The 12,515-nt window shown below is 42.0% G+C and overlaps 1 protein-coding gene across 1 annotated transcript in view; it reads right to left on the bottom strand.

Moving 5' to 3' along the window:
- Positions 1 to 512: 512 nt before the first annotated feature.
- The window catches only part of LOC138300115 (fish-egg lectin-like), a 63,175-nt gene continuing 51,172 nt past the window's right edge, over positions 513 to 12,515 (bottom strand). The window contains exons 3-4 of the mRNA XM_069239033.1: positions 9,255 to 9,594; positions 513 to 2,017 (exon numbers count right to left, since the gene is read on the bottom strand). Of these exons, the coding sequence (XP_069095134.1) occupies positions 1,873 to 2,017; positions 9,255 to 9,594 (485 nt within the window). The 3' untranslated portion in view covers positions 513 to 1,872. The remainder of the gene's footprint in view (positions 2,018 to 9,254; positions 9,595 to 12,515) is intronic.

Consider the following 12,515-nt stretch of genomic DNA (forward strand, 5'->3'; position numbering starts at 1 on the left):
TTTCAACAATTAGTGACATATTTGGATGGTGGATCCCATGGGACTGAGGGCTGCCCCTTTTACACAAAAAGGTGGATCTAGATAGTAGTAGATATAGGGTGGACTTTTTGTGAATTGCTCTCCTGGTTGCTAACAGGAATATTACTCAAAATTGGAAAAGTAAATGGATCCCTGCATGAGTATGGAAGGCCCAATATATATGGGAAAGGGTTGCCCACACAAATCTTTGAGGAGATGAGGAGACTGTGTCCAATTTAGAAGAATTCTGAATGAACCCTGCAGGTGCTCACTGTGGAATTTGGATAAGGAAATTCAATCCTTTTTGGCCAACTGTTAATTAGTAGTATGTATGTAACAACTGCAGAGGGGTGGGAAAGACACATGGAGAGCATTGACAGATGCAAGGTTGCGGATTGCATACTCATTGGGATGGGAATTGTATTTGTCTTTGATGTATGTTCTGGAGAAAACTCAATAAAATTTATTTAAAAAAAGACAAAAACATTCCACAAATGCTTACATGAAGATTTTAATTGACTAAATTAACTAAAACTGTTCAGGTACATCGCATGGCGAACATAGAGGTTGATGGGTGTAATGAAAAAGAGAAGGAGAACTTTTGTTAGAGTGGGAGAGACTGAATAAGAGTGGAATAGAAAGTGAGCTGGGTGAAAGGCAAAGAAGGGCTAATTCAAAGTCTATTGATTTTCTGTTGGCTGCTACAATTGATTTGCCCTCCTCTGCCAAACCAATAGTGGAACGTCACCACATTTTTAGTTTTCAGCCTTTGCTACAAACATTTCTTCACCAAAGTGCCTGCATTTGCCATGGGAGAATCCACTTCATAGAGAGAACATCTGGCAGATAATTGACCATTGACGGTTGCTGAAGGCAGAATGTCCACCACCACCAAATGCTGGCACTGGAATTGACCCTCAAAGTATGGGTTCATTACTCACTTATCTCTTCTTCCTAACAAGCTTAGGTGGGGACAGTACGCGTTCATGGACACCTGGCTAACTTCCCCTGGCAGTCTTTCTCCACCAAACTTGGTGGTGTACTACTGACCCTAGATTAACCATTTAAGTTGACTAAAACCTTGGTGGAGTCAGAGGAGCCTCTGTCGATGGATATTTTTACACCTATGAAACATTAAATAGGGTCGTCAGACTTTAGGATGGCAGAGGACAAGATGTGAAAGGTAAAGAATGTGTGACAGAAGAAACAGTGGAGAAGAGTGAGAAAGTCAAAGACAGAGACAGGAACAGGAGAAGTTGGGAATGGGCATTGACACCTACTAGGGGACACCAGGTAACTTGCGTTACCACTAGCTTTCCTTTTGGTACTCCTGGCACAGCGTTTGCAACCTCTGGTCTAAACTGATTGTTAAGGCAGTGACAGGAAAAGAAGGTAAAAGGGACTCTGATGAGCCATATTTACTTACTGTATTTCCACTGCTTGCCTTTCCACTAGTCTCTCAGCAGTAAATAGGAAGTTATTGTGGGAGTAAGTAAGGGAGAAGGGTACAATCCTGTGATAGGGTCAGTGGTCAAGTAGTTTGTGATGTCACATTCTCCATCTCTGGCGTTTTGGTGAATCAAAGTATGTGGTAAAGAAAAATAGTTGTATAGAGGTGAGGGGTAAAAAGTGAGCTTCTGTGTGAAAAACAGCATTCGATAGTAGAATAGAGGCAAAGGAATAGGGAGAGGCCTAGGAACAGCAAAGAGTGACACAGTGGGTAAAGCACATAAAGAGAGTGACTGCACAATAGTAGAGGATGCTTAATTATTGAAATGATCCGGAGAAGGACAGTAAACCAGTCTGTGCCTGAAACAGATCTGCTGTGGTTGAGCTGGTGAGCGCTCCTCTGCTTTACAGTTTGCATCTGAGGATCATCTGGTCCTTGGTGAGGATCCAAAGCAGGCCCAGGTCGTATGACAGGTGACTAAACTTATGGGATTTGTACTTCAGCTGGCTCCAAGATGTTCCAATCGGGTTGCTTGCGGTTATCCCATTTCTACAATAAAGTTGGAAGAAATTTTAGTTCAGATTTTCAGCTGACACAAATTCTGATTTCAAAACATTGAAAGCTGCAAGGGAAAGTATTATTGTACTTATCTTTGAAGATTGTTACTGACCACTTTACTACAGTAAATAGAAGTGACCAATCAAATAACATTTGTATGGTGCACAGTAAGGGCTTAAACATGTGAAGGCACTTGGGCTTCAGTGCCCTTAAAATGCAGCGTACGGAAGCTGCTGTCAGCTATGCATGGTCAGGCCGGGTATCGCACATTAAAACTTACTCGCCCCACACTGCCATGCGAGCCAAGGTGCTGACAGTTCGCCCTATGCCTGAATCACAAACTATTTTCTATGAATTCATAAAACATATTCTTGAATTTCCAGAATTACACCTGTGTGGTTTGTGCCTACTCTCTTTCTTTATGCCCAAAATAATTCACCCTCTCTTTCCATGTGTGCCAAGGACCCCACCATGTCAGTCCCTCCCATTTCCCTCCTAATGTCTAAGTTGGATGATTCCTTGTAGATGCCATTGAAAGGTGCAATGTAAATGTCGTTTTGAACAGCCATCTTTGGAGTTGCCCGTTACAACACAACTCAAAGAGAAAATTGGAAGAACAAAGAGCCAATGAAGAGAAATGGTTCACGGATAATAGAAAGGAGGCCATGGAACAGAAGTAAGATTGAATGTGGCTCAATAATCTGCTTGAACCTTGGGGCCAGCAGCAGTCCTATGTTCCATTTTCCATTGGAGTACCAATATTAGTTTTAGTATTGAATTGTTCTGAGATTAATGGAATTATAAAAAGTAACTAGATATAGCCTCATAATCTTGGTGACAAAACACAGATCAATAGGTGCAATTAGAGATCGCTCCCTTTGATGAAGTAAGTCTGTGTTGTTTTACACAATAAGAGACTTGTGAAAAACAGGAACGTGGAAGTGAGGTTCCTGGAAGAGCGAGGGCTTCATGATTCCTTTCCCAGCTGCAGAGGCTCAGTTTATTTAATTAATCACACTCTAGATCTACTGCGTTTCCAGTAATTAACACAACAAAGTTTGATTGGGGTCTACCCAGTAACCTAGACAGACACGCAGTGTGCGTGTTGATTTATTCAAATGTATTAAAGGATACCCCTACTAATAATTTAAGGAGAGACCAGGTATTTTGCATTGTTCCAGATTTCCTCCTGCCGGAGCACATTTCCCACTGCTTCGATAGGACGAGGTCGGGAAACTGCGACACATGTAATACCACTCTACGGCATTTGTTTTTCTTTCCCACAGATTCCCTTTGATTTCTTTCACAGTGTGTGACTATAGGGGTCTTCATCCCCTCCACCAGACCAGGGGCCAGCTGCCCTTAAAGTTTAGGGTAAGAGAGAATAAAAGTCCTTTTTTCTTAACAGATGCAGTGGATATAATAAATTATATTCTTAGGCACTGCGTCCACAACAATGAACAATTGCATGGTTGTGATACCACTATTGACATGTGTTTTTACACTTTGTGCGCAGTGGTTTTCGGTGGTTATGTGATAGATGTGTTCACGTATATATAGCCTTTGTGCATGCCATGTTTTAATCTTTCTTCCTCCTGTTTTTTTACTTAGGACTACCAGATCTGAGTAGATACTCAGGTAGGCCCTGAGTGTGTTATATATGAGCCTTTCACCATTAATTTAGGAGAGGCTTTCTCTTCACACTACACTTAGGAGGGATCCCAGGCCCTGAAGAATGCCCCAGAGCAGTAAAGGCTAGATGCGTGGGCAGAAACATGTTGGCCATTAGGATTAGAACGACATTAAGAGTCATTATACTCAATATTGTCCCTATTTTGTTTTTTTTCTACCAGCAAACACCATAAGTAAAAGGTGTGATCCACATTTGTGATCCGCTAGGTAATTTTATTCGTACAACTGGATCCCTATATTATCCAGAAAAACATTATTTCAGCACTTCCTCAGGGTTGTCCTACCCGGGTGGGGATAGGTGACCAAATGATTAAGCATGACACTATAATGTGTGTGAGACCACCTATTCCGTAAGGTGGAACCCCTGAGAAAGGTCCCCAATACACAGTTATCACAATCATGTGTTATTTCTACTGGATCACGGAAAAGAGAGGTCCTCTCACAGGTTGAACAGGTCGTGTGGGTCTTTTCTTTGGCCACCCCCATACTTTTTGTGTACATGGTCTTTATTTTGTACCCGATGGCAGCTTTCAAGAGTAAGAAACTTCTGAGGTTTTTCCCCTACAGAGCTGTCTGGACTTTCCTGCCTCTCTGCCCTGGACCCCGTCTGTCTGCAGTAACAATGGGCTAGTTGGAAGTTCCTTGTGTGTGAGCTGGGGCAGTGTCCTTAAAGTGCAAGTGGGCTGTGGACTAGTCCGCCCCTGCCCCAGTCATCTCTTGGATGGCCCATTCTGCCTACACCCAGTCCTATTGTGTGACTGGTGGGAGGAATACACAAAGACCAACTACCAACTATGCTTAGTCATGTGACCTAGGAAACAGGCTGGAGGCACCAAGGACCTAATTTATACTTTTTTAGCCCCACATTTGCGTCATTTTTTAATGCGAAAGTGGCGCAAACTTACAAAATATAATTACATTTTGTAAGTTTGCACTGCTTTTGAGTAAAAATATGACACAAATGCGACGCTAAAAAAGTATAAATCAGGCCCAAAATGTACAGGACAAGAAAGTGCCAACTTTCTTAATGTGCCATTATCTGAACTGTGACTTAAAATCCAACTTTATCATTAAAAAGGATTTAAATTACCATTCCCTAGACACCACGCATGACATTTGAAATTACAATTCCCTAGACACCACACATGACGTTCTACCTAAATTCATAAACATTGCATTTGGTGTAAGATTTATGTTACTGTACTTCTCTCCCAGACAGGCACACGCTCTGGGCCTTTTTGGGACACTGACCGGGTTGGTTGTCACAGCGACTGCTGAGTCTTTTGGTTCTAGCATGAAAATGACAACATTATGTGTATTGCACTGTAGCGTCTGCATAGTGTTACATATCCCTGACAAGGCCACAAAGTGCTCAATGAGTTCACATTTTATTAATCTATTAATGAGTGATTACTATTATGACTATTACTTAGAATTTAGATCCAGTATCTCGAACAAGTCAATCACGAGCCACCAGTAGCTCCCAGATACTTTGAGCAGCTCACAGCCTTGAGTTCATTTTTAAATAAGCAAAAGGTCATACTTCCCTTTTAAAGTTAAGGGATGTTTGTGTTTATTTTATATTATTATGATCAGGCTGTAGATAGCAGGCCCTGATAGATTTATGACCCAAGTTGGTACTGAGGCACAGAGGTGAACAACTTAGGCACTGAGGTATTTAATGCTTAAATAAAATTCCTTGTGAACTCAATATTGTAGTTGTGAACAAAATTATGCTTCTGAATGCTTTTAAAATGGAGAAAATGTAATAAAAAGTTACATTAAAGATTAAGTTAAGACTTCATTTTATTTTCTTCCATTTCAAAGTTTTACAAACAAGAGGCCTCTTCGTCCCAGTGACCAGAAGACACTGTGCTATAAGTATAACTACAATCATTTTTTTTAAACGAGAGAAATTTAAAGTGCAGGAAAATGTTCCATGCTATGAATATTTTTGCAGAACATTTATCTGCGTTTTAAATTTCTCTCATTTAAAAAAAATTATTGCATGTTTGTGTTATACATGCACCAGTGCAACATATAGGGAAAGGTATGTCCTGTGCTGAAAGTACATGACACAGGCTCTCAGTCACCCATACAAATATGTCCTATTCATATGCACACATGTTCAGACATCCCCCAAAGACAACACTCACAGTCACCCACATGTCAGCCCTGTCATAGTGCCCAAGTCAAAGTATTTTGTTCAAACCAGAGTATCTGGATCCTTGGACATTAGGCCTAAAGTCAATAAAGCTGGGCATGGGGATGTATGGTAACAATGCGAGAGTTGTTCAGTCTTCAGTAGTTCCTAATGATTTTCACTGATCAGACGTAGCTATCACTACAAAAAAGGTTGGAAACCCCTGCTTTAGAGGAAGGGCTAGTCAGGGTTGCAGATTTGAAGCACAGTGGACCAATACAGAGGGGGATGGTCTCCCTGAGAAGATGGAAGAGATGAAAAGAAGGGTTGTGAAAGGCTGAGGATGCTGCATGTTCTGACTGGACTGTGTTTCATGTTAATGAGAACAGACCAAACACCAGAGTCTGATGAGACTGGGGAATACATGGGGTAGCAGACTTTCATTGGGGCCTGAAGAACAAAGAATGGACAGCAGACTTTAATGGGACGGAGAACTAACAAAGGCAGAAGACTTCCATGGGACTAACGAACAAAGATGGAGAAGCAGACTAATGGGGCGAAGGGACTGACAGAGGCAGCAGGCTTCCATGGGACTGAAGAACAAAGAGGGGGCAGCAGACTTTAATGAGATGTAGGGACTAACAGAGCCAGCAGACTTTGGGGGTTAGAGACATGGGAAAGAAAACGTTTATGGGAATGATGAACGCTGTATAACAGACTTGTGGCTGCAAACAACAGAATCAGCAGCAGAGTGGTATGCTAGTGTGGAACACGTGGACATCTGACTATCGAAGACTAAGAAAATCACAGGTGACCACACATGCTCATGGAACTTAAAAGGGCAGAGAGAGGGGAGCTGACTGTCAATGCATTAAGGAATGCGTAGGGGACAACAGAATTTCAGGGGGACAAGGAATAGACAGGGCAGAGCAGACTTTCAAAGTTTTGAAAAGAATGCAGAAAGGGCTTTAAGCACTGTGAGCATTTTATGGGACTCACAGGAACAAAGTCGACAGAAAGAACATGCAAATACTAAGGTACAGACTGTCGGGGGACTGAGGAATAGGCAACAGTAAGATATTATCAGGTGCTTAAACAGACATTTCATTTCACCCTCATGTGTAGGATGCCACCTGCTTTGGGTTTCCTTTCTCATAGAAATGGTCTCCCCTTCTTCTTCAAATTGCCCAAAAATATTCTCTTCCTTTGATTTTAATGGAATCTTTTCACCCACCAAAAACATTGACTTTACAATACTTGGAGAAACTGCTGAGATGTTTGACTGATAATACACGGATGGGCAGCAAGCTGTCAGCAGAATGAGGAACAATTATGGGCTGAAGAATTTAGGAACTGAGAGCAACACAAATACTTCTATGTGCGCAATTACATTAAGTCATTCCTCCCTGCTGGTGGTGATTTCAGCTTTAAAGCGTTAAAAGGCTGGTTACCCAGCATTAAATATTGCATATGACAGCAGACCACGCAATCCAATTTTCAAACAAAACCACAATAAAAACTTACCATAGCTGGATTATATATTGTTCTGATAACATTTTCATAAAGGGGGTACGTTTTCCAAGAAGCAGTGACCTCCTTTTGTCATAAAACATGTATGATTGATGTGCCAAGCAGTGCACTGCCTTTACCGTAAAACAGGTATTTGCAGTCTGTGCCACTTTTGTCAGAAAAGCCAAATTAAGACCTCAGCTTTCCACCAGAAGCGGAAGAGCTAGTAGAGAGATACAACAAGACCATTAAACACATTTGCACAGAAGGAATTATGGAAGGTTGAAAGAATCGTGGCGGTAAATGCTGAAAGTCTAGTGGTGGCATCTGGTTTCTGCCTTATGGTAGACCTGGCACTGCAGTTGCTTCCCTTGGCCTCTAGAGGGGGCCATGAATGCACCAGCAGGAACAAAAGTAAACTGGGTTCTAGGGTCCCTTTATTTCTGCAGTTACAACACTTTCTTTTTCCTCGAACCCCTTAAATAGGAGGCTGTTGAGGGGTAAAGGACTGGAGAAGGAGTCATCCCTTTTGCAAATAGATACCAAAGGAAAAACAGATTGCAGTGCACCATGCAAATATTCACCAAAAGGAAAAATAGATAGCAGTGCACCATGCAAATATATACCAAAAGGGACAACAGATAGCAGTGCACCATGCAAATATACACTAAAAGGGAAAACAGATTGTAGTGCACCATGCAAATATATACCAAAGGAAAAACAGATTGCAATGCACCATGCAAATATATACCAGAGGAAAAACAGATAACAGTGCACCATGCAAATATATACCAAAGGAAAAATAGATAGCAGTGCACCATGCAAATATTCACCTAAAGGAAAAATAGATAGCAGTGCACCATGCAAATATACACTAAAAGGGAAAACAGATAGCAGTGAAGAAAAGGAGAGGCACCTCCTTATTTAAAAATAAAAAGGTGGATGCAGAAGGACCCAACAATGTAAAATAATAATAAAAATAATAATAATAATAATAATAATAATAATAATAATAAAAATAGTAAATAAAAAACGCGGGTAGGTCCATCAGAATGGACAGCAGATCCAATTCTGTTTCCATTTCCCGTATGTGGTATGCAACCTTGGCTGTGGAGCATGCCTCTATGTTACCGCTCACAGAAATGTGTTTTACAAAATTATACTTAATATGTGAGTCTGAGAGGAATGCTGTCTCAGTTAGATAAAGAGTGGAAGGCCAGGTACTGCCTTTTAGCAAGCAGCTTTTACTTTGAGAGGCACATTTTGATGGAACTGAACAGGAACGGCCAAGGATCCTATGGGCTGTAGAATATCTCTCATTATATTTGTGCCTCTAACTTAATTTATTTATTGATCACACTTCTCTTGTTACAATCATTTGTGAGGGTTTAACAATGTGTAGAAAGGTGTGTGCGACTGGGACAGGATGCTGGTTACACTGCATCCCTGCAGAGCACCCGCAGGGACCCTGGTAAGTGGCATGGGGGGTGTGGTAGCAATGCACGTCTCAGGAGATGTGATGTCATCTTTCTGTGACGTTGTTTGTACCGCTGCACTACTGTACTGCCCATTTACTCCAAAGAATCGAGAGAGTGTTGTATCCAGATCAGCACGGACAATTCATGCTCTAATTCTGAAGTAAATGACCAGCATGTGCAAACCTTCTTGCAGTGTCTGCACAAGGACTGAACCCAGCGTTGCACTGCAGAGTCAACACTGAAGTGAGGCTCGGGTACGGGTGCAGTGAGCCCCGCAGTACTGCACTGACATTTCAGCTTCTAGTTTCAAAGACACAGGTTCAAGAGAATAAACACTCGAAGTGAGAGCTTTTCGAGGCGAACAATCATCACAATAAGAGACCATAATAAATGTTTCCTGTTATACCTGCGATATGCATCCCCCACACTGTTGACTCCAAACACAGAGCCGTCGCTGCCCACTTCAATCATGGCGAGCTTGCCTTCCACTTGCTGCCACCTGGAGCCGCTGCAGGAACTTGGCGTTACGGAAAATCGGTAAAAGATGTCATCAGCCGAGTTCACTCCCCAGCAGTTATTAGTGTTACAGCTGTAGTACTTCAGCTTCCCTGGAATATTGTTCCAGGGAAGGGCCGACCCATCCTTAGCTGACACTGTTGCCTGATCAGGCAAGCAAAAAACGTCATCATTCATGTTAGCACCAGAGAGAAACTGGGCTCCACCGGCATCAATCTGCTTTAGAAGCCCTGGAAATAAAATGAAGACAAAAGATGTGAGGGCAAATGAAAATAATGGACAGAAAAACTCCCCCCCCCCCACTAAACATTATGGGGCAGATTTAAGAGCCCCTACCGCCTCCTTGTGCAACATTAGCATAATTTTTTCTTACTCTAATGTGGCCCAGCGAGGCCAAAATCGCCACGCCAAATTTACAAAGTAGTGCAATGCATGCATTGCTCTACTTTGTAACCCTTTGCGCTACATTATGCCTGCCCCAGGCATAATGTATGCAACAGTGGTGTTACCCCATTGGGGTTGGGCGAAAAAATGGCGCAAAGAAATCAAAGCGATTTCTTTGCGTCATTTGTTTCAGCACTTTTAAAGCCTGCTCAGAGCAGGCGTTAAAAGGATGAACACCATTGTTTACAATGGGCCTCAATGGGCTTTGCAGGATTAGCGTCACCATTTTTTATGCTAATCCTGCAAAGATCAGAACTAGCATAAACATTTCTGACGCTAGTTCCCTAACTACCGCCATGATGCGCCTTATCGTAGATACGGTGCACACATGGTGGCGTTAAGAGGGCGCTTAAGGACGCAAGAAAAGTGGAGCTGAACTGGTTGCAGCACCTCTTTTGTTAAATCAGGCCCTGGCTGTATTCATTGGAATGGTTTTGAGATCGGTGATAGACAATGTTAGACTAGTCCACTGTTGCAATGGCACACCTCTCCGCCAGAGAAAGAATGGACTGGCTGACTTCCCTTCGCCCTCCATCCTTTGATGACATTTTCCTCTATGAAGAAGTGTGCTTTGCTCCCTGTTGGCCCGTATGTGTGTAGATTTGCTACACAAAGCCCTTGTAACTGTTCCTGCAGCCCCTAACCCAAATGCTAGGCATTTCATAATGAGTGTTCTACCCCATTTTGCATGTAGTGCATGCCCTCTGGCCTGGCCATGTACTCCACACTCCTGGAATGAGTTGGCATGGCGTTCAGCCATGCCCAGCATTATCTGTCATATGTGAGGTCATGTGCAGTAAGTTGGGTGGGAGAAGAGAAGTAAATGGTTCCCTTCCTGGTGCATTTTCGTGTTTTAAGATTTGAGTCATAACCATACTATCTCTACAATGCAGATTTTTTGTTAAGAGAAATTTCTACTTTTTTAACCAATGCTATTTGTCTTCTAATTACTTTACCATACATTCTACTTAACAATGTTTTTTCAGTGAAATTTTGGGGATTCATATAAATAGATTTTATCATTTGGCTGTATGATTTTGGCACTGGGTGCACTGAGTGGTCCTTTGGCGCTGTTCAGTTTCACTCTGGACCTACAATATTTTTAATTAGTGGCTCTTTTATTGGATCTGCAAATATGGAATGGTGGAGACTGTCATGGTTCTCTGGATTCCACACTGCCACCTATGGAACCCATTCTATTTTTTATAAATGTAGGCTCTTCATTTTCTTGACTTGTCTTTGCTCCGATGCACCCTTTCTGGAGTCTCTTCCTTTCAACATTTTTTCTAGTGATTCAATCAGATCTGCTGATATCATGGCATTAAAGAAATGCCATTTTTAAAGGCAGCATCTGACTCTCTGGCATCTCCATGTAATTTCTGGAGCCAAATAATGTCCTCTGCGAACCCTTTGATTCTATTCAAATTTTGTAACTTCGACACAGGATCCATGGCTGTCCGACGATCTTTTTCTAGCATATGTGCAGTCGCAGCAGAAGAAAAGCTCCCTTGTCCAATCAGATTTGTTTTGTTTTGTTTTTTAGATGTATCTCCCTGCATCGGGGTTCGTAAATAATTTGGAAATTAGCTATCAAGATATAGATAAAAGTACCCTGTCAAACCACACCCAGGAATGTTCTGTACAACGAATATTTCTAAAACTACAGAAATGATTTACATAAAAACACAGAAAGGGCCTATGCCCTGTAACGTCTTAAATCCATGCCAGAGTTGGTGTAATTCTATTCAGTAGTTTTGTCTGTAGCAAAATTATGTCTGACTTAAATTGGAAACTATTACTTTTCTGACCCACGACCCTTTAGTTTAGCCCCTTGGGAGACCTGCACAATACCTGATATAATACTAAGCTGAAAGAACTTATTTTCTGGAAAGTTGATGCAGATCTGTCAAACGCCCAAAGTTGCTAACCAAAATGTTTTGAATTCTCGCAAATTTTGTCCCACTCTTACAGATTTGCACACACTGGGCTGGCTACAAAGCCTAGCCATTTGCAAAGCACTATGGTCAATTTCACTGCTCAGCCCACATGCAGCTGTGGTTGGCTGCTCTGTGGGTAGGCTAGGCCATGACACAGCTCCTGTCGCTCACCACTGAAGGGCAGTGACTGAGTGTACAGGTGCTGGGTGTGGTCAAACCTTGTCACACTTTGATAAGTGATGTCAACAGTGATTGCCACAGATGATGACATTTAGGATGTCATCTTTGACAGGAGTGAAGACGTTATGATTTGCAGAGTAAGACACAAGGGGCCAATCTCAGTAGTTTTTATGTTGTTTTTAGACCATAATGTTTTCAACTGTGGTTTTGAGTGGGAATTTGTGTTTTTGTAAACCTTTGTTAGTATACATACATACACATCGATACAGACACACATATATAATTTCTAATGGATACTTCTACCTGCAGATTCTTCCCCTGTAGAATTGTCCTGGGTACCAGATGGTTTCTGGAAACTTCAAAGCTACCATGTCACCAACAGGTGATGATGGCTTTGTGTTGACACCAGAAATGAGAGCAGACGACCTCACCAAAGCCTTGTAGTGCCCACCCCAGCCTGAAACATCAGTTCCCTTTTTTCCGCGCCTTCACCCAGATCAGGAGCCCATTCTTCAAAGCTGAAAGTTTTCTTCTTAGAGAAAACCAAATTGCAGTACAATGTTGGCACCCAAGCACTTGGGTTGTAAGCT

Source organism: Pleurodeles waltl, chromosome 6, assembly GCF_031143425.1.
Source record: "Pleurodeles waltl isolate 20211129_DDA chromosome 6, aPleWal1.hap1.20221129, whole genome shotgun sequence".
In the NCBI taxonomy this organism is placed as follows: Eukaryota; Metazoa; Chordata; class Amphibia; order Caudata; family Salamandridae; genus Pleurodeles; species Pleurodeles waltl.